Source organism: Dasypus novemcinctus, chromosome 26 (genome assembly GCF_030445035.2).
Source record: "Dasypus novemcinctus isolate mDasNov1 chromosome 26, mDasNov1.1.hap2, whole genome shotgun sequence".
NCBI lineage: Eukaryota > Metazoa > Chordata > Mammalia > Cingulata > Dasypodidae > Dasypus > Dasypus novemcinctus.
Genome location: NC_080698.1, coordinates 7,132,875 through 7,154,868, shown reverse-complemented (window position 1 = coordinate 7,154,868; position 21,994 = coordinate 7,132,875). Strand labels below are relative to the sequence as shown.

The window sequence follows — 21,994 nt, the reverse complement described above, 5'->3', positions numbered from 1 at the left end:
TAGGGGGTGAGAAGGGACCTCTTCCAGGGAACCAGGCAGAGGGGCTCGCAGGCGGGGCTGGGGCTTCGTCCCTGGGCGCCCAGCGCTGCCCAGGCCCCTTCCTCCCCCAGGAGCCCAGGGCTCAAGGAGCAAGCTGAGCCGGCAGCGGCAGTTGGGAGGGAAGGGGCGCCTATTGGGCAACAGGGGCGGGGCAAGCCCTGTGAGGTCACCAAGCCCCGATAAATGGGCACGCGGTGCCGCAGGCTGCAGATCCCTCCTTCACTGGAGCCGCCTCCGACTTGGACTTGAACATGAGGCTCCTCTTCCCCACTCTGCTGTGCCTGGGGACCCTTGGTGAGTGCAGGTGCCGGGGGTGGGGCCGCCCCACCTGGAGGGCGCCCGCGAGCCCTATCCCCAGGATCCCCGTGGTCACGCCGGTCCCTGTGCCCTTCCTGGAGGTCTCCCACATCCCTGCGCCCTGCCTGGGGATCTCCCGGGTCCCTGCACCCTGCCGGGCGGTCACCCATCCCTGAGCTCTGCCTGGAGGTCTCCCGGGTCCCTGCGCCCTGCCTGGAGGTCTCCCGGGTCCCTGCGCCCTGCCTGGAGGTCTCCCGGGTCCCTGCGCCCTGCCTGGGGATCTCCCGGGTCCCTGTGCCCTGCCTGGGTGTCTCCGGGGTCCCGGTGCCCTGCCGGGCGGTCGCCTGTCCCTGTGCCCTGCTGGGAGGTTTCCCTGGTCCCTGCGCCCTGCCGGGAGGTGTCCCATGTCCCTGCGCCCTGCTGGGAGGTCTCCCGGGTCCCTGCGCCCTGTTGGGCGGTCACCCTGTCCCTGCGCCCTGCCTGGAGGTGTCCCACTTCCCTGCGCCCTGCCTGGGGGTCTCCCGGGTCCCTGCGCCCTGCCGGGAGGTCGCCCGACCCTGCGCCCTGCCTGGGGGTCTCCTGGGTCCCTGCGCCCTGCCCGGCAGTCGCCCATCCCTGTGCCCTGCTAGGAGGTCTCCCGGGTCCCTGCGCCCTGCCTGGGGGTCTCCCGGGTCCCTGCACCCTGCTGGGCGGTCACCCGTCCCTGCGCTCTGCTGAACCGCACCTGCGCACCTGCAGCGGGGAGGGCGAGTGTGCGGTGGGCAGGTGCAGAGGAGAGCGCGGTGGTCCCTCCCGGGGAGGCGCGGAGGGGCGCTCCTCTCAGCTGCGCCCTGGATTACCTGGCGCTGCCCTGAGCTTCCCACAGGGCCTCGGGGACGCTGTCCCATCTCGTGCCACCAGGACCTTTGGCACCCCCTGGCTTGTTACGTGCATTTTACGTGGCAGGAAAGTGAGGCCCAGGGAGGGTGAGCCACGTGCCCACGTGAGCGCGCAGACCCTGCAGGGACTTGGGGCAAACAGCCTCTCTCAGCCTCAGTTTCTTCATTTAGAAACGGCCCAGCCAGCGGGTCCCTGGGCTTTCTGAGGAGGGGGCGCCCCTGCTGGGCGCTGGGCATAGGTGTGCAGCACTCACCGCAGCAGACGGGGGGGAGGCAGAGTGCGGGTGCAAACGAGCCTGACCGGGCCATTTCTCACACTTGAACCGTGCCCAGAACACACCAAGCAGAGGGCACTAGCCAGTTGTTGGTTCAGGGGTCTGAGCTGATTTCTGGGGTGCTCGAAGACTCCTCACTGGGGAGTCCATTAGCGGTGGAAGGTGTGAGAGTGCGGGGTCCCTGTGTGGGGGGAGGGGAAGAAGGGAAAGGGCTGGGAAGGGCAGTGCCTGGGCGGGGGAGGGGGAGGTGGGTGCAGAGAAAAGCCCGGTGTCCCCCCCCCCCCCCCAGCAGCCTCCTCCTGCCGTAGGGCGCCCGCTTAGGGCCGGAGCTTTGTGGGTGGGCAGCGGTGGAGGAGGGGGTGGGGGGTTTAGCGAGCCCTGCGAGTTGACACCCCCAAATCCAGGATTTTCTGTCCCCTTCTCCAAATTCCTCTTTGTCGGTGCTGGCACCCCCACCCCTCTTTTCGGGGCTGGACTGGGCCTGGCCGTGACCTCGTCCCCCTGCTGGGCACAGCCCCAGGCTTTCCCGCAGCACGGGGTGGGGGCACCTGGGGGGCGGGAGAGGCAGAGCCCTGCTCTCCCGAGGGTGGTCCGGGGGCCGCGGTACCTCCTCCGAGCCGTGCCGCCGGGCTCCGCGCTCACTCGACCCTGGTTCTCTAAGACCCGAGGCTGCCCTCCCTATCGCGCCCCTCCATGCCAGGCCAGCGAGCCCCGCCAAGCCCCCAGGGCGCTCTCCCCTCCCTCACGCCTTCCTGGGCGCGGCTTCTCCGCCTCGTTCCGGGCTTCAGCGCCCCTGCCCTCTGGTCCTCACCCTGTCCCCTTAGCCGCAGACCACTGCTCCCGAAGACCTGGCACAGTCCTCAAGGCTTTGTGTGAACCCCCCCGAAGCCTGCACCAGCCCACAGCCTGCCTCTAACCCCCGCGCCCCAGCTCCTAGGGCTAGCCCGGTGGAAAGAGCAGCGCGTTAGGTGTCTGCCCGTGGAGGCCCAAACCCTAGATCCAACGCTTGCTAGCCTGGGGCCTCGGGCAAGTCACACACTGGTTAAAGCCCCAGTGCCCTGCTCTGGAGAACCGGAGGCTCACAAAACTCACTGTGGAGTGGGGAGGGTTAATGGAGAGACCGCGAGAAGTGCTGAGTAAAGCGCTTGGCACAGAACATGCTGGAAACATTTGCTTGTCCAGGGCCTTGTTCCCACCGCCTGGAAGGCGGAGGTCGAAGGTGCCTCCCCCTGGCTGGTGTTCTCTTGCAGAGCGTAACTCGTGCTTGGCTTTCTCTTCAGGGCTTTTCGTGTCTCTGCAGGAGGGTGACCTCTTGTCCTGTCTTCTTATGCTTTTCTTTTGCATGATACACAGTGCTGTGCATCTGTGCATACAGCAGGCATCCAGTAAATGCTTACTGGGTCACAAATGGCTGAATCTGATTGGGTTAATTCTCACTGCAGGAGAGGTCCATGACGTTTTCCGAGGACAGGTTGTGTCCTTGGAATTTCCCTGAGACCGCAGTGGGTCAAGGAGTGTGGCCAGGGGCTCCTGAGAGCTCCTTCTTCTCCCCCGTGCTCTCCCCGCAGTGCTCAAATGCCTTGGGCTGTGCGGGGGGAGGCTCGAAAGCAGGAGGCAGCAAAGAACAATTTCATCCCCCCAGTAAGATTCCACATGCCCCTTAGCAGTGACTCCTGACTCCCTCCCTTGGCACCAGGAAGCCACGAATCTACTTTCTGTCCCTAGAAATTTGCCTTTTCTGGACATTTCTTTGATGTGGAGTCATACAGTATGTGGTCTCAAGTCTGGCTTCTTTCATTTAGTATAAGTGAGGTTCATCCACGTTGTGGCATGTACCCGCAGTTCTTTCTTCTTATGGGTAAATAATACCTCATTGCATGGATGTCCCGTGTTTTGTCTATCCATTCACCATTGCTGGACATTTGGGTTGTTTCCAGTTTGGAGCTACTATGAGTAATGCTGCTATGAATATTCATGCACAAGCCTTTGGGTGAACATATGTTTTAGTTTCTTTTAGGGTCTATATCTGGGAATGGAAATTGCCATATTATTTTCCAAAGTGGCTGCACCGTTTTACATTTCCAGCCGTGTGTGAGGGTTCCAATTTTCTCTGCATTCTTGCTAACACTTGTTATTGCCTGTTTCATTTACCATTCCACTGGTTGTGCAAAGATATCTCATTGTGGTTTTGATTTGCACTTTCCTAATGAATAGTTATGTTGAACATTTTTTTTATGTGCTTATTATACATCAGTATTTCTTCTTTGATGAAATATCCCTAAATTTCTGTTCATATCTTTTGCCCTGAGTTGCCAGAGTTCTTTGTAAGTTCTGGATACAACTCCCCATCAGAACTGTGCTTTGAGAATATCCCCACCTGGGCTGTTGCTTGTGTGTCTTTTTCTTAATGATACATGCATAATTTTAAATTATTGTGGTAATGTATATACAACATAAAATTTCCCATTTTAACCACTTCCAAGCATACAATTCAGTAGTATTAATAACATTCACAATGTTGTGCTACCATGGCCACATCCATTACCAAAGCTTTCCCATCCCTCCAAACAGAAACTCTGTACCCATTAAGTACTAACTCCCCGACACCACCCTCCCAGCCCAGGGAACCTGTGATGTCTTCTATGTTCATCCACGTTGCCACATGTATCAGAACGTCATTCCTTTTGATGGCTGAATAATATTACATTATATGTATGTACCACATTTTGTTTATCCATTTATCTGCTGAAGGACACTTGGGTTGCTTCCACCCTTTGACTATTATGAATAATGCTGCTATGCACATTGGTGTACAAATATCTGGTCGGGGCCCTGTATTCATTTATTTTTGGTGTATGCTTAGAAGTGGGATTGCCAAATCATATAGTAATTCTATATTTAATTTTCTGAGGAATTGCCAAACTACTTTCCGAAGCAGCTGAACCATTTTACATTCCCACTACAATGTACCAGGGTTCCTATTTCTCTGAATCCTTGGCAACACTTATTTTCCTTTTTTTTTTTAGGTACTGGGGCCGGGGATTGAACCTGGGACCTCATATGTGGGAAGCCAGCACTCAACCACTGAGCCACATTGGCTTCCTTCCTTTTTTTAAATAATCGGTCTATAGGATATGGACTTTTGTCTTACTGTGGTTTTGATTTCCTTAAAATGTCTAATGATGTTGAGCGTATTTTCATGTGCTTCTTGGCTATTTCTGTGCATTTAGTGGAGAAATATCTATTCAAGTTCTTTGCTCATTTTAAAAGTCGATTTGTTTGTCTTTTTGTTGTTGAATTGTAGGAGTTCTTTATATATTTTTAATATTAAACTTTAATTAGATCTATGATTTGGAAAATATTTTCTCCCATTCTGTAGGGTGTCTTTCTATTTTCTTGATAATGTCCTTTAATATACAAAAGTTTTAAAAATTATTGCATTACTGGGATAAATCCCACTTGGTCATGTGTATAATCCTTTTGATGTTTAGTTGGAATTGGTTTGCCAGTATTTGTTCAGGATTTTTGCATCTACATTTGTAAGGGATATTGGTCTGTAACTTTCTTTTCTTGTGATATCTCTACCTGGTTTCGGTATTTGGGTAGTATTGGCCTCATAGAATAGATTAGGAAATCTTCCGTCCTCTTTAAATTTTTGGAAAAGCTTGAGAAGATTAGTGTTAATTCTTTTTTGAATGTTTGGTAAGATTCACCAGTGAAGCCATCAGGTCCCGGGCTTTTCTTTGTTGGGAGGTTTTTGATGAATGATTCAGTCTCTTTACTTGTATTGGTCTGTTGAAAATTTCTACTTCTTCTTAAGTCAGTTTAGGTAATCTGGGTGTTCCTAGGAATTTGTCCATGTCATTTATGTTATTTAATTTGTTGTACAGTTGTTTATCGATTTCTCTTCTAATGCTTTTTATTTCTCTCAGATCAATAGTAACGTCTCCCAGTTTGTTTCTGATTTTAGTGTTTTTGCATCCTCTCTTTCTTTATCAGTCTAAAGATCTGACAAACTTGAATAATTTTCAAAGAACCAACTTTTGGTTTCAGTGATTCTATTGTTTTTCTGTTCTCTATTTCATTAATCCCCACTGTCATCTTTATCATTTCCTTCCTTCCATTTGGTTTGGCCTTTGTTTGCTCTTTTTTTCTAGTTCCTCTAGGTGTGAGGTTTGGTTACTGATTTGAGATCTTTTTAAAGCATTTACAGTCATAAGTTTCCTCTGAGCATTGCCTCGCTGCATCCTGTAAGTTTTGCATTGATATTTTGCACGGTTGTTTTCTTTTGTCTCAGGATAGTTCTTACTTTCTCTTATGATTTCTGCTTTGACTCATTGTTGAAGCGTGTATTGTTTAATTTCACGTATTTGTGAATTTTCTAGTTCTCCTTCTCTTATTGATTTCTAGCTTCATTCCATTGTGTTCAGAGAAGGTGCTTTGTATGATTTCAATCTTTTTAAATGTATTGAGCCTTGATTTGTGACTTAACATAGGTTTATTCTAGAGAATAATCCACGTGCATCAAAGAAGAATGTATATTCTACTGTTTTGTGATCTCTGTATATCTGTTAGTCCAGCTGGTTTACAGTATTGTTGGAGTCTTTTACTTTCTAATTGATCTTCTGTCTAGATGTTCTAGTGATTATTGAAAGTGGTATATTGAAGTATCTTACCATTATTGTGGGACTATTTCTCTCTTTAAATCTGTCAATGTTTGCTTCATATATTTTGGAGCTCTGTTTTTAAGTGCATGTGATTATAATTGTTAATATCTTCTTGATGAATTGACCCTTTTATAGTGTTCCTTTTTGTCCCTTGTAACAGTTCTTGACTTGGTCTATTTGTCTGATGTTAGTATAGTCACCCATACTCTCTGTTGGTTACTATTTGCTTGGACTGTTTTTTTTCTCTCCCATGCTTTCACTTTCAACTTACTTGTGCTTCTGAATAAAAGGCGAGTCTCTCATAAAGTGCATATTATTGGGTCACATTTTTAAAATCCATTCTGCTAACTCCTATCATTTGGCTGGAGAATTTAATCTATTTGCATTCATAATGATTACTGATATTGTAGGACTTTATTCTGCTGTTTTCCTATTTTGTTTTTGGAAGTTTTTATACTTTTTTATCCTTCAATTCTTCCACTTCTGTCTACTTTTGTATATATTTGGTTTTTAGTTTAGCATTCTAAACCTATAACAATCTTGTTTGATTTGATACCAACTTTACTTCAATGCACTGTTCCTATACTTTCCTGTTCCCCCCCCCTTTTATGTTATTTTTGTCACAAATTAAATCTTTATACATTGTGCGTCCAAAACCATAAATTTATCATTACTTTGATATATTTGCATTTTAGATCCTGTAAGAACAAAAAGTGGAGTTGCAAAAACACAATAGCATTGGCATTTATAGTGCCTATTTTGTTTTTTCTGGAGATTTTTATTTCTTCATACAGCTTTTTTTTTAAGATTTATTTTTATTTGTTTCTCTCCCCCCCACCAGTTGTCTGCTGTCTGTGTCCATGCGCTGTGTGTTCTTCTGCATCCACTTGCATTATCCAGCGGCACCAGGAAACTGTGTCTCTTTTTGTTGTTGTTGCATCACCTTGCTGCGTCAGTTCTCCATGTGTGCGGTGCCACTCCTGGGCGGGCTGCACTTTTTTCATGCAGAATAGCTCTCCTTGCAGGGCACACTCCATGTGCGTGTAGCACCCCTACGCGGGGGAGCCCCCGTGTGGCGTGGCACTCCTTGCATGCAACAGCAGCACTGTGCGTGGGCCAGCTCACCACATGGGTCAGGGGGTCCTGGGATCAAACCCTGGACCCTCCATATGGTAGACAGACACTCTATCAGTTGAGCCACATCTGCTTCCTTTCATACAGATTTGATCTACTGTTTAGTGTCCTTTTCTTTCAACTTCAAGAACTTCCTTTAACGTATCTTGTAGGACAGGAATAGTGGTGGTGAATTAACTTTTATTTATCTGGGAATGTCTTTATCTCTCCCTCATGTTTAAAGGATGGTGGTGCTGGATATAATATTCTTGGCTGGCAATTGCTTTTTCTTTCAGCACTTTAAATCTGTCATTCTGCTGCCTTCTTGCCTGCCTGGTTTCTGGTGAGAAATTGGCTCTCAATCTTATTGAGACTTCCTTGTACATGACACATTGCTTCTCTCTTGAGGCTTTCAAGATTCTTTGGCATTCAATGGTTTGATAAAAAGGTGTCAGTGTGGCTCGAACTCTTTGAGTTTGAAACTTATTGAGCTTTCTGGATATGTCTATTCATGCCTTTTCATTACATTTGGGAAGTTTTCAACTATTCTTTCAAATATTCTTTCTGCCCCTTTCTCTTTTTTCTCTTTCTTCTGAAATTCTCATAATGTGTAAGTTTATGTACTGTGTCTCTTAGGGTTTGTTCACGTCTCATCACTCTTTCCTTTCTGCTCCTCAGACTGTATCTTCAAGTTCATTTGTTCTTTCTCTTGCCAGCTCCAATCTGCAGTGAACCACTCTAGGGAATTTTTAATTCCATTAACATACTCTTCATTAGCAGTATTTCTGCTTCGTTCTTTTCTATGATTTTTATATCTTATTTGAAATTAAAATTCTGTTTATATTTTGTTTTTCTCTTTTCCTTTAGTTTTTTTTCTTGTCTGTGTTTTCCTTGAGCTCTTTTAGCATATTTAAGAGAGTTTTAAAAAGTATTTATCTGTTGTGTCTAAACTCTGGGTCTCCTTGTTAATGGTTTTGGATGCATTATTTTGTTCCTTTGACTAGGTGATTATTTCCTGTTTCTTTGTATGTCTTGTAAATTTTTTGCTGCACATTGGGCTTTTTAATATATTTTATGTGTTAATTCTGGAGTTTAGCCACTGAAGTGACACTTCCTTAAGCTTGTCTCCAGCTAGTGTTATGACAGAGATCTCCTTGAATTCCAGTAGGTAACACCCAAGGGGGAAAAATGTAAAAAAAAAAAAAAAAAAAGGAGAAACAAACAAACAAACAACAACAAAAACAGACGAAAGTACCACCAGTCCTGGTCTTTGCAGACTGCCTCTGTGTGGGTGCTTTCTTCAGAGATTAGCCAGCATTACAGTGAGCCTAAATAACAGCTGGAGATGAAGGCATCGGGGTCCTCTCTGGTCTTTTCTTAGCTTGAGCATGCCTGAGTGGACTTATGAATTTCCTCATTTATACAACTTCTCTTCAAATGCTCCCCTTCTCCCTAGGAAGTCTCAATCTTTCCTCTTATCCTGGTTGCTCTCTTGTACATCTTAAAATGGTAATCCTCTTCCCCAGTTAAAATGGTAATCCTCTTCCCTTGATTGTTTCTACAGCATTTTAGCTACCCAGGTTGTGCTTTCTACATCCAAGCAAGTTCTGGGACATGCTAGAGAAAATGCTCCTGGTTCACAGCTTTAGGCTGCCACCAGTTGGATAGGTATAGGTTTTCATTCACCGCAATATCACGTGTGGGTTACTTTGCTCCTCCCATAACTGGGAGCAGGGACCTGCACAGGCTGGCTCTGTACTGAGCCAAGCAGGGAGGTGAGGAGGGTCAGCAAATGTGCCACAAGGTTTTCCTACTGTTTTTACGTTTTCTTTTTTCTTGAGCTGGCATTCACTCAGTCACCACAATCCTTTAACTGGTTTCCAGAACTCTGAGAAAGGTGATTCTGCTAGTTTTCTCTTGTTCTTCTAAAATTCTGTGGGGGCACAGAACTTTAGATTGTCTCACTCCATGATCTTGGCTACTTCCCTCTTCTAATCCTTAATGGTATCTTTTGAAGCACAAACATTTTGCATTTGGTGAGGTCCAAATTATGCAGTTTTTCATTTATGGACTGTGTTTTTGGTGTCATCATAGCAAATTAATCTTCACCTAAGCCAAGGTTTCCTGTTTTCTATGATCCATTTTGAGTTAATTTTTTGTATATGATGTGAGTTAAGTGTCTAAATTAATCTTTTTCCTTGAGGATATCTAAATGTTCCAGCACCATTTGTTGACCAGACTATACTTTCCCCCAGTGAGTTGCCTCAAAATCTTTGTTAAAAATCAATTGACTATAAATATAAGAGCTTATTTCTGGATTTCCAATTTTGGGTCATTGATGTATATGCCTATTGTTATGGTAGTGGCACACCGTCTTGATTACTGTAGCTTTATAGTAAGTTTTAAAATTGGGAAGTGAAAATACCCCAACTTTGTTCTTCTTTACTCAAAGTCATTTTGGAAATTTTAGGTGTACTGCATTTCTATATAAATTTTAGAATTTGAATGTCAATTTCTGAAAAAAAATGTGCTGGAATTTTGATAGAAATTGTATTGGGTCTATACATCAATTTGGGGAGAATTTCCATCTTAACAATATTGAGTGTTATAATCTATGAACATTTATTTAGATCTTCTTTAATTTCCTTCTGCAAATTTTTATAATTTTCAGTTTACAAGTTGTATCCTAAGCCTTTTGTTCTTTTTGATATTATTATGAATGGAATTGTACTCTTAATTTCACTTTTAGATTGTTCAATACTTGTGTGAAAAAATGCAGCTGACTTTTGTATACTGATTTTTTATCCTGTAACTTTGCTGTACTTGTTGTTTCAGTTCTAATAGTATTTTGTGGCTTTCTTAGGATTTTCTACATAGAAGATTATGCCATGTGCACTTAAAGTTTTACTTCTTCCTTTCCAATATTTTCTTTGTCTTGCCTTATTGATACGGCTAAAACCTCCAGTACTGTGCTGGATAGAAGAGGTGAGAATGGACATCATTGTCTTTTTCCCGATCTCAGGGGGAAAGCATTCAGTCTTTCATCAAGTGTTATGTTAGGTATGGGCTTTTTGTAAATGCCCTTTATCAGGCAACCATATGGTTTTTAAGAGCTGTGAGCAAATACAGTTCAGACTCCTCACTATTTGCAAGCTACATAGATTCTAGCAACTCAGCTGAAGCGTCGGCCTTGGTCAGTGATTCTGATGCAGATGTAAGGGGGGTAAATCAGGCATGCCAACCCATCTAGTGCCATCATTGGCCCCACCATCTACTGCAGCCACAGACAAGGAGCCGGGTGTATTTTTCTTGTTCCTTGTGGGTCCTCTGGAGAGATGCTTCTAGACACAACCTGGGTTCTAGGTTGGACTCTGTCACTCCTGAGCACCGAGTCACTCATCCTCCATAAGAACCACTTTGCACATCAAGCAGGAGCAGTAATCCCAGTCCTCCTGGAGTCAGAGCAAGTGGGACAAAATGGATAGAAGAACTCTATGAACTGATGTGAGGGATTGTCATCATATTTTTTAGAGTAGGAAATGCATCAAAGTCGTAGGAAAAGAACAGAGTCTAGAGGCTGTGAAGATCTCTAATTGGTGCTGAACTGCAGTGAAATCCCAGTGCCCTGGCCAGTGCAGATCCCATTTAGGCCAGTGAGATGTCTCCACCAGAGGAGAGTGTCCTGAATTTGAGGCGGGAAGGCGGACAAGGAGGGAAGCGGGGTGGGGACACTGGAAAACTCCACCAGAGGCTGAGCCTATCTCCTACCAGCAGAGGGTGAACCCGTATTCCTTGGCTGTTCTCCCAGGGCTGAGTCTGGCGGCCCCTAGGAAGATCGTCCGATGGTGCACCATATCCCAAGATGAAGCAGCAAAATGCTCCAAATTCCAACAGAATATGAAAAAAGTGCGTGGCCCCTCTGTCTCCTGCACAAAGAGAAAATCCTACATCGAATGTATCCAGGCCATTGCGGTAAGTCAATGCCATATGTTAAGTGGGACCAAACTGGAGAGTAAGGGAAAGGAAAGGAAAGGAATAGACTAGGAAATGTAATCTTCCCCATTCCCCATGCTTTCCCTATAAGTTGGGAGCATTCCTTTTTCACGGGAAATGGGGCTCTTTAGAAAGCAGAAAGGGATAAGCTAAAGGGCTGTAAGTGGAGAGGCTGTGTGTAGGGAACTGGGACTCCGACATAAATTGTTAGTAAAAACTTCAAAACAGAAGCAAGAGCAGTCATAGTTGATGAGTACATAACATTGGCAGAAGTCAGCGTTCCTCTGAAAGGTAAAACCTCGAGAGAACCAAGCCCGCCCAGCTCATGGTCACCACACCGCGCTGCGGGGCCGGAGGGAGCGGAGTGCCGGCCAGCGCCCTGGCACTGGGAAGAAGTTCCTCCAAGGTGTTTCCAAGGAGGGAGAACAGGATACCAGGACTTGCAGAGATGTTTTGATTCTTTTCGTTTTTCTAGATCCAAAGATCTGCTGAAATACTTTTTACTCACTCACTCAACAAATAAGTTGTGTGCCTGCTCTGTGCCTCAGCACAGAGTGGGCAATATTCGTTACATTTCCATGACAACCTGGTAGAATTATTTTATAAATATAAGGGGGTTATCAGATTAGTTCTTAGGGAAAAACCAGTTTGATCAATCTTTTAGACTATTATTTCACGAGCATGGTCTGTAGATAAACTGCATCAGAGTCTCTTGTTGGTTTAGAACATAGATTCTTGGTTCCCATCCTAAACCTGTGGAATCCAAATACCTGTGGATGAAGCTGTAGAACCTGCATCTTAAAAAAGGGTCCCATGTGAAATCAGTACTAAGTACTCTACATGAAAACACAGTTGGAATAGATTAAATGGTTAAAAATAAAACACACTTCATTGAAAGGCTAGGGGATGGGATAAATAGCTGAGCTGTAATGAAAGAAATTTCCTAGCTTTTGAGTGGTGGACTAAATCATGAAACAAGCTGACAGATTTTAAAATATAAAAAATTGAATTCAAAGCAATTAAAAACATTCAAACAAAAATTTAAAAAGCACCAGGGTGAACATGTGCAAGCTTTGATAAATGCTTACTATTTACACTCTGTAAAGAACTGGTTCAAATTAGTAGGAAATGCAGGGTCATCTAAGAAAACCACTATGAACAGACTGTTAGTAAAAGTGAAATCATAATAGAAGTAGTCTTCTGAAATAATTTCCTTCACAATCAGAGAAATACAAACCTACACAATTTACTTCTATTTGCATTTTCTAAAACATAGTTAATAAAATGATAGCTTATCCTGCCTGCCTTCATTGTCAGTGGCATTCTAAATTGGCGTTAGGAATCTTCTGGACAGCAGAATGGTAATATGCAACCAGGGCCACAGAGATAAACACTCTCCTTGTCTAGTTGATTCTACTCCCAGATTCCTATTCCACGGAAACAGGCCATCGGAAGGGAAAAAACTATGAGGACAAAGGTATTTATGAAAGCATACTTTAACAGTAAAAAGTTAGAAATAAGCCGAGTGCTAAACATTTGGGGATTTATTTAATAAATTATGGAAGCTCCACATTATAATAAAATATTACATAGTCAATAAAATCAATAAAGGCTCTGCCCAAGTGAGAAAATGTATGCAGCTTTAGGTGAATAAACCAGTGCAAAGAATAGTATGCATACTGTATTGCAAACATAAGAAAGAGTGTGAGCATGTGGAAAGTAATACACCAAATGGGATGAAGATGATTTATTATAATTTTAAGGTACCTTAATAGCTATATTTTCTATTGAACATAATTTTTTTAAAAAAAGAAACATAGAGCAAAAATAGGGGGAAAACATCTAGGAAAAAACCACTTTAAACATAAATGACTGTGAAAGGTACGGGCAGGGGAGTGATACAGGTGGGTGGCCTGTGAAAACCAGGGGCAGTGCGAACCTCAGGGGTGAAGGCAGCTGAGCCCGTGTGTGCTGCCCACAAGGCTTGGGCCACCGGTGGCCGGGCGTGAGTCGAGGTGACCAAAAGCTGGGGGGTGGACAAGATGACCTGTCAGGAGCTCTGCTGGCCCTGGAGCCCTGGGCGTCCCCCCACCTGGGTTTGGGCAGGTTTCCTCCTGAAACACGTCTGCCCTCTTGTCTTTTCAGTCAAAAAAGGCGGACGCCGTGACCCTGGACAGCGGTCTGGTGTTTGAGGCCGGCCGTCCCCCCTACAACCTGCGGCCCGTGGTGGCCGAGGTGTACGGGTCCGAGGCGGGTGAGTCCTCTCCGGCGGCCCCCGGGGTCCGAGGGCATGGGCTGTGAAGGCGTGGTCGCGGCCAGCACCGCACGTGCCGAGGACGGGCCCGCTGGGCTCCTGGGGACGGACGCCCGTGGTCACGCCCGACGCTGGCGCAGGATGCGTGCTCGCTCCCTGGCCGGCAGAGCAGGCCCTGGGCCCACCTGCGCCAGAGCAACTGCAGAAGCCGGGTCCCCTCCTGCCGGGGGCCAGGGCGGGCTGGGCCGCCTGCCTTCCTCTGGCGCAAGCTGAGAGCCTTCGATCCCCTTCCGCCCTCTGCAGAGCCACAGACCCACTACTACGCCGTGGCCGTGGCGAAGCAGGGCAGCCACTTCCAGCTGAACCAACTCCAAGGCCACAAGTCCTGCCACACGGGCCTTGGCAGGTCCGCAGGCTGGATCGTCCCTGTGGGGACACTCCGTCCGTTCTTGGAATGGACAGGGCCGCCGGAGTCCCTTGAGAAAGGTAGGGGGGCTGGGGGCTGGTGGGGGACCTCGGGCGCACACCCAGCCTGCTCTGGGGACTCACAGTGACTCAGTGTCTGGTAAAGCTGTGGGGAATCCAAGGGGGCTTAGCCGGCTTTCCACGTGTCCTGGCAGGGCCCACGGCGCCAGTGGGCCTCGGGAGGTGCTGTGGGGTCTTCTGGCAGCTCCCAGCGCCGCTACCCGGGCCATCCTGCAGGGCCGGGGGGCAGGGCAGGGGCACGGGCCTGGCCGGAAGCTGCCCTGGCCATGGCCGGGGCTGGCCCGCACTCTGGGGTCCGTTTCTCTGTGTTCCACAGCCGTGGCCAACTACTTCTCCAGCAGCTGCGTCCCCGGCGCAGATGGAAACCAGTTCCCCAGCCTGTGTCAGCTGTGTACGGGGACAGGAATGAATAAATGCGCCTTCTCCTCTCAAGAACCGTACTTTGGCTACGCTGGTGCCTTCAAGTGAGTGGGAATGCCCACTCCCCCAGGGACGTCCAGGGCCACGCGGCCTGGGCGGCAGCGCGCGGCCTGCAGAGGAGGCTCGCTTGCCTCGTCGCGGTGTGGGTAGAGAAGTTGACTCTGTCCAGGGAGGGTGCCGTCCAGCCTCCCCCACCCGGGGCCCCACCCCTGCACCAGCCTGGCAAGCCGGCCCTCTGCCTGTGGCCCCTGTGCTGCCCTGGGCCCCACAGAGGGTCTGAAGGCATTTTGTCACGAGGCGCCAGTCCTGGGCTCACGGCCAAGCGGGACAGCCAGAGAGTCCTGGCTGTTGTCGTCCTGTGCCCCCAGGCTCTCCCCAGGGCCAGGGGACAGTGAGTTCTTCCTGAGCCACCGCCTCCGCTCGTCCCCGCCCCACGCGGAGGTGAGCACAGCTGCTCCCTCTCTCCCCGTTCTGCCCCTTGGGGTGGAGCGTTTTGCACAGGGGCCTCCCGCCTCTTCACCGACCAGAGCGCATTTGCACCTTCAGTCCTGGGAGAAAGAGCCTCGGGTCCGAAAACCAGAGCTCAGGGCCAGGGGACCAAGACTTCACCCTCCTTCACCCTCCCAGGCTTTTTTTTTTTTTCCCGCTTCTTTGCCCTTCAAGCGGGAGGTGGACTTCTGCCCAGCGCCTGAGTCCGGCCCCTCAGAACCCACCTGGAGGTGGGCCCCTGCTGCCCTCCCGGTTGGGGTGCCCCAAAGCCGCCATCAGCCGCAGGAGGTGGTCAAGAGGGCCCCTGCTCTTGGTGGGCCCTGAGGGGGAAGCTGAGGAGGGGGCACCCTGTGTTGATCCTGCCGGTGCTTTCTCGCTTCACAGGTGTCTGCAAGATGGAGCTGGAGAGGTGGCTTTTGTCAGGGACAGTACGGTGTTTGGTAAGAGCTGGAGAAGAGTCACGATGGCTGCCCCCTTTTATTTTATGGTATTGCTGAGTGTTGAGCTAATTATACGCCTCAGTTCCTGGGTAGAACGAGGGCTTGTAAAGAGATCCACATAAATTCAGAATGGAAATAGATTATTATTTATTTATTTATTTTTTTTATTTTTTTATTTTTTTTTATTGACTTTGTAATAATATTACATTAAAAATATATATGTGAGGTCCCATTCAACCCCACCTCCCCACCCCCCCTCTTCCCCCCCAACAACACTCGTTCCCATCAGGAAATAGATTATTTAACAAAGCTTGTATTCTTGAACATGGAGAATTTTTGGCACTAAAGATAATGGAAAGTGGAGCGATGCAAATGGAATTCCCCTTAATCAAAAGATGGCAGAGATGGACACTGGACAATCGGGTATCGTCTCTTCAAGCACTCATTCATGTCCTAATATATTTACTTCCCATAGTATAATATAAAAATTGTCTCTTCAATTGTCACAGAACATAAGAGATTCAGGAAAAGTCTCACTTTGTTTAATGAGAAACTTCCAGGAAGGAGTTGACATGTGTCCTTTGAGAGTCATGTTGTCTTGCAAAATGGGTAGTGCTGTTCTGTGTTTCTAGGTTTTAAGTTCGCCAAAGTTTTACTGAGCATTAGAAACTATGCTGCTCCTAAGTTTCTCCAGTGAGCATTTTCTTGTAGAGATTTATCCGCTTTGTTGTCTGTACATCTAGTCCAGTGGTTCTAGTAGTTGTACCCTGGAGGCAGCCACCAGCGTTACGGATCTACCACCCTAGTGGTGGCTGCCAGGTTGTCATCCTCTTCCCCCTACCACAAAGAGCTCTGTGATGATAAGGTGTGTCCTCTTACATCGTGCAGTAGGATCTTCTGGGGGCCACATGCTGAAGCACAATTGCTGGGTGCACGCAACTGAACACCTTCCACCCAGGACCACCAGAAACAGACCCCCATGTTCCCCCCAAGACAACCAGACACAGATGTCCCCCATTCCACCCAGGGCCACCAGAAACAGACCCCACCTTCTACCCAGGACCACCAGAGAATGAGCCCCATGTTCCCCCCAAGACCATTAGACAGACCCCCCATTCCAGCCAGGACCACCAGAAACAAACCCTCTGTTCCACCCAGGTCCACCAGATTGCTTTCCAAAGCGGTAGTGCCTCGTTACAGAAACACCATACTCTGTAAACATTCTCGTTTCCCCACAACTTGAATTTGGGTGTTTTTTTTTTAAATAATCATTTTTGAAAAAAGATTTATTTATTTCTCTCCCCTCTCTCCCCCCCAGTTGTCTGCTCTCTGTGTCCATTCGCTGTGTGTTCTTCTGTGACCACTTCTATCCTTAACAGCAGCACCCGGAATCTGTGTCTCCTTTTGTTGCGTCATCTTGCTGTGTCAGCTCTCCATGTGTGCAGCACCATTCCTGGGCAGGCTGCACTTTCTTTTGCACTGGGCGGCTCTCCTTACGGGGCGCACTCCTTGCGCGTGGGGCTCCCCTACGCGGGGGACACCCCTGCGTGGCACGGCACTCCTTGCGCGCATCAGCACTGTGCGTGGGCCAGCTCCACACGGGTCAAGGAGGCCCGGGGTTTGAACCGTGGACCTCCCATGTGGTAAACGGACTCCTATTCATTGGGCCAAGTCTGCTTCCCCATAATAATTTTTTGTCCACATGATGGCTATAAAATCATAGGTAGCTCATTGCTGGCTTAATTTGCATTTCTCTAATGTCCATTGAGTTTGATTATCTCAATAGTTTTGCTAGTAATTTGAGTTTCCTTTTTATATGTTCTAAACTTTGATTATTTTTCTATTGCGTTTCATGCCCTGTGTCCTCATGATTTTGATTCAATGATAGGAACTCCTTCTATCTAGATTTTAAATTATTGTCAGTTTTACACTTTAGAAAGATCTGTACTAAGTTGAAAATCTGCCAACAGCATCATTTGTCAAACAGGAGTCCTTATTATCGATAGGGTCAGATCTGGTTTCCCCTTTTGGCTTGTGCCTTTTTTGATCTTTTAAAGATGTCCTTCTTCACCTCACAGTCGTAAAGATTTTCTACAGCAGGATCTAAAGAGCCACTCCCTCCCCCACTCGTCCATATGTACTCTACCTGGGATGTTAGGGATGGAACCAACCTGCTTTTCCTTTAAAGTGAGGTGGTTTTCCTTAAAATAACAACAAATTAAAAATTTCACCTTTTGCTCAGTGTATTAGTCAGCCAAAGGGGTGCTGATACAAAATACCAGAAACTGGTTGGTCTTTATAAAGGGTATTTATTTGGGGTAGGAGCTTACAGTTACCACGCCATAAAGCACAAGTTCCTTCCCTCACCAAAGTCTATTTCCATGTGTTGGAGGGAGATGGCTGCTGATGTCTGCGAGGGTTCAGGCTTCCTGGTTCCTACGTTCCTGAGGCTTGCCCTTCTCTGGTTCAAGGTTCCTTCCTTCCTGGGGCTGGCTTCTCTTTCCTCTGGGTGCTGACTTCCCAGGTCTTCAGCATCAAACTCTAACATCGGAAATCCCCAACTCTGCCCTTCGCCAGGCCTTTTACCTGTGAGTCGCCACCCACCAAGGGGTGGGGACGCAATGCCCTAATCATAACTCAGTTCTGCCCAGGTACAGATCAGATTACGAACATAATCCAGTATTTCTTCTTGGAATTCATCAATTATATCAAACTGCTACACCTAATGATAGGTGGAGCCATTTCTACACCAAGTTTCCATATACCTGTGGATTGGACTTGAGCTGTTTTCATTAGTGGACATTTTCGTTCTCCAGGGCTGCTGGGACAGAGAGGCACAAACCAGGCAGATTTGAGTAGAGGTTTAGTGTCTTGTGGTGCTGGAGGAGCAGTCCAGGGTCAAGGCTGACCGTCCTGGGCTCCCCCTGAGGCCTGCGGGAGAGGCCCCGCCCCCACCTGGCTCCTGGTGGACGCGCAGTCCTGGGCACTGCTTGGCTTGCGGGGGCGGCGCTTCAGCTGCTGCCGGTCTCGTCCCACGGTCTTCTCTCTGGTCTTCTCTTCTGGTGAGGACAAGAAGCACGTTGGATTAGGGGCCTGCCCTGCCCCAGCGGGAGCACTCTTAACTAGTTCCACCCACAGCAGCCCTATATCCCGGCAAGGTCACGTTTTGAGGTACTGGGGGTGAAGAGGGGGCACGGTTCAACCCATAACAGTGTATTTGCATTTTTCTGTTTTTAGAGCTGTGGCTCGTAGTGGGTCTTCAGATCTGGTAGAGAGAGAGATCTGAAAACTCATTTTCAAGTGTTCTTTCTAAATGTTGACCTTTATTCTTTCATGGAGACTTTTATTCTTTATTTATGTTTTAGAATATTTTTTTTGTATTTCTAAAATATATCCTGTAATTTTTGTTGAAATTGCATTGAGTTTAAATTTCTCCATGAAAAACTGATGTATTTAGGATGTCAAGTTGTCTAATCTGTGATACTGCTAAATCTTCCCATTTAATCACACTTATTCTTCTATCTTTTTAATATAAAGGTAGTATCTTACAGTCTACATTATTTTCTTTTGCTTATTGTTCCTGAGGATAACATGGTGTCATAGACTGACTTTGGAACTTGTTACTCTGCTGAGCCCTTGTAGTTTTCATTAGTTTTCTGTTGGTCTGGTTGGTTTTTCTATGTAGGTGATTCTATCATTTTAAAAAACAAGCTTGTCTTTTCCCCCCCATTATTTAATTCTCTTTAATTGTGTAATTCAGGGTTTTAGCAGTGTGTTGGGCAATAGTGGCAACAGCTGACATCCTTGCCTTGTTCCTGATCTTGTAGTGAAGATGTCTAAATTTTCTTCTTTTAGTATGCTTTTGTTGCAGAGATTGTGATAAATGCCATTCAAGTCTGATAACTTTATCAAGTTCTCTGCTATCACTAGTTTTCTGAAATAAAAAAAAAAAACCCAACCAAATAGATGTTGAACATATAGGTTGCCTTCTCTGCACCTACTAAGTGTAAGATAACCTTATTTTTTCCCTCCTTTACCCTGTTCATGTGGGGGTAACTCTAGCTCTTTTGATATTCAACCATTCTTTTGGAAACAGAATGAACAGATAAACCTTAAATCTGATCCATTAGCTTTTAAATACTCCATTAGACTGAGGTATTTGATATGTTGTTCAGGACTTTTGTATTTATCTTCATAAGTAAATAGCCCAATAAATCTTTTCCCCTGTATTTCTTTACTACTCTTATGAAATGATTTGGGCAGGTTTCTGTCCCTTTAGATATTCTGAAGCAATTTATATTTGATGATCAGCTTCTTGAAAATTTGGCTGAACTCACTCATGAAAAACATTCTTGCCCCCTATTTTGATATACTCAGTGCTGGAAAATGACCAAATTTCATCTCCTGCCTTAAACGTTTTGCCGTTTTAATTCTTTCCAGACATGTGCATAAGGTGGCATCCCCTGGCGTGCCCCGGGCTGGTCTCCAGGACGTGGCCCTCCTCTCCTCCCTCTCCTCCCCACAGTCTGGTTGCCAGGGCATCAGACGGGGGCTGCCTGGCCTCCTTGGCTTGCTGGGCAGTGGCTGGCTCAAGGGCTAGGGCAGCAGGTGTGGTCCGGGCAGGGGCACCCAGGGTGGCCCCTGAGGCTCTCCGGGCACCGTCTTTACCTCTCTGAGGTTCTGGAGCAGCCCACGCCCCTTCTGGCCCTCGGTTTGGCCAGCTGCGTAAGGTATGCCCTCCTGCGCAAGAGCCTCTGGGGGCGGGGACTTCCAGCGCGTGGTCACAGCTCCTGCTTGGCTCATCTCCTCCCCTCGCCCCTCCAGAGAGCCTGCCTAACAAGGACGACACCAAACTCTACCAGCTGCTCTGCCGGAACAACTCCCGGCTGCCGGTGGATGCATTCAAGGCCTGCCACCTGGCTCGGGTGCCGTCTCATGCCGTCGTGGCCAGAAGTGTGGACGGCAAGGAGGACTTGATTTGGAACCTTCTCCGCCGGGCGCAGGTGTCCCACCCACCGCCCTCTCCACCTGCTTGGATTTGGGAGTGGAGGTCCCTGCTTCCTTCCCTCACTTCCTACCACTCTCGGGCCCTCCCGAAGAGTCCCTGGGCGTGCTGGACTGCTGGCCAGGCTGGGCTAGGGACACGGGGCCCCTGAAAGCCCCTGTGTAGGGTTGCCGACTGACAGTCCCTCGTGGGCTGGAGCAGAGGCAGGGGAGGGAGATGCAAGATCTTCAGGACCAGGTGGTGTTGGGACCCCAGGGAGTAGTCATTGAGCTCATGTCACAGGGAGAGCACGAGCCCCTCTCCGGAAGGATGTCCCTCTGGCTGCCGCTGTCGGTTAGGATTGTCCCAAAGTTCCCGATGTCTTTTTCCAACTCGTCTTTTGTTTCCTTCCTATTTACCACTGATGCTATATAGAAACCTCTTTTCCCTGAACCAGGAAAAGTTTGGAAAAAAGAGCTCGGGAGCGTTCCAGATCTTCGGCTCCCCTAAGGGGAAGAACCTGCTCTTCAAGGACAACGCCATCGGGTTTTTGAGGATCCCTTCCAAGATCGATGCGCGGATGTACCTGGGCGCCAGCTACTCCGCTGTCTTCCAGAACCTGAGAGAAAGTGAGTGCGGGCCGGGCAGCCGGCTGTGCCCGCCTTGCCTGGGGTACCCCGGGGGGCGGCTCTGGGGCAGGGGCTGGGCCGTGGGGTCCAGGTGAGCCTGGAGACACGTGCCCGAGGGCGGCCAGGTGCTGGATGTGGCTCCTCCCATGAGACACAGCGTTAGGCAAGGGCCACCACCCCAAGGATGGACGGGGGGATCTGAAGCCAGAGACGTTCTCCGAGGCGCTGGAAACGAGAAACAGAGGGCGTCCTGCCCGCCTGGGGAGGAGGCCGGGGGGGCCAGGGCGCGGAGGAGGAGAGGGGCGAGTGGGGTGGCATCCGTGGGAGGAGCAGCCGCCCGCCCTGCGGGAGCCTCTGGGCAGGAAGGGGCCCTCCGGGTGGCTCGGGGCCGGGCGGCGGGAGGGTGGCTCCCCGGCCCCTGCCCACCGGCTCCGGCTCTGCCCGCAGCGGAGGCCGAGGTGGCCGCCCGGCTCCGGCAGGTGGTGTGGTGCGCCGTGGGCCCCGAGGAGCTGCGCAAGTGCGAGCGGTGGAGCAGCGCCAGCGGCCGGAGGGTGACCTGCGCCTCGGCCCCGACCACGGAGGACTGCATCGCCCTGGTGGTGGTGCGCGGCTGCGGGGCGCGGGGCGTGGGGCGCGGGGCGCGGGGCAGAGGGGAGGGCGCCTGCTCTGCAGGGCCGGGGCAGCTCCTTAGAGGACCTGAGGTCAAGGGCATTCGCTTACAAGTGGAGTCAGGGATCAGAGGCCACTGCTGGGGGCGCTGGGCAGAAACTGCCCCCGAGAGGGTCTGCTGGGGCCAAGGCCGGTTGTGCACCCAGGCGCACTCTTAGGCTTTGCAAAACTGCTTAGGGGGGGTTTCCATCCCCCACCCCCGGTTCTGAGAGCAGCTCGATTATTGTAGGTAATTTGGGAAATATAGAAAGGTAACGTAAAAGAAAGAAAAACCACCAAGTAGAGGCTGCCGCAGAGAGGGGTGTGGGTAGAGCTTGATTATTTCCCACCCACGTTTCTCTGTACGGCTGAGAATGCGCTC

At 48.7% G+C, this 21,994-nt stretch overlaps 1 protein-coding gene across 1 annotated transcript in view; it reads left to right on the top strand.

Annotated features, from left to right (window-relative positions):
- Positions 1-200: 200 nt before the first annotated feature.
- The window catches only part of LTF (lactotransferrin), a 39,370-nt gene continuing 17,576 nt past the window's right edge, over positions 201-21,994 (top strand). Inside the window, exons 1-9 of the mRNA XM_058288964.2 lie at positions 201-333; positions 11,078-11,241; positions 13,408-13,516; positions 13,820-14,002; positions 14,319-14,466; positions 15,296-15,351; positions 20,176-20,354; positions 20,793-20,964; positions 21,412-21,566. Coding sequence (XP_058144947.1) covers positions 291-333; positions 11,078-11,241; positions 13,408-13,516; positions 13,820-14,002; positions 14,319-14,466; positions 15,296-15,351; positions 20,176-20,354; positions 20,793-20,964; positions 21,412-21,566 — 1,209 coding nt within the window. The 5' untranslated portion in view covers positions 201-290. The remainder of the gene's footprint in view (positions 334-11,077; positions 11,242-13,407; positions 13,517-13,819; positions 14,003-14,318; positions 14,467-15,295; positions 15,352-20,175; positions 20,355-20,792; positions 20,965-21,411; positions 21,567-21,994) is intronic.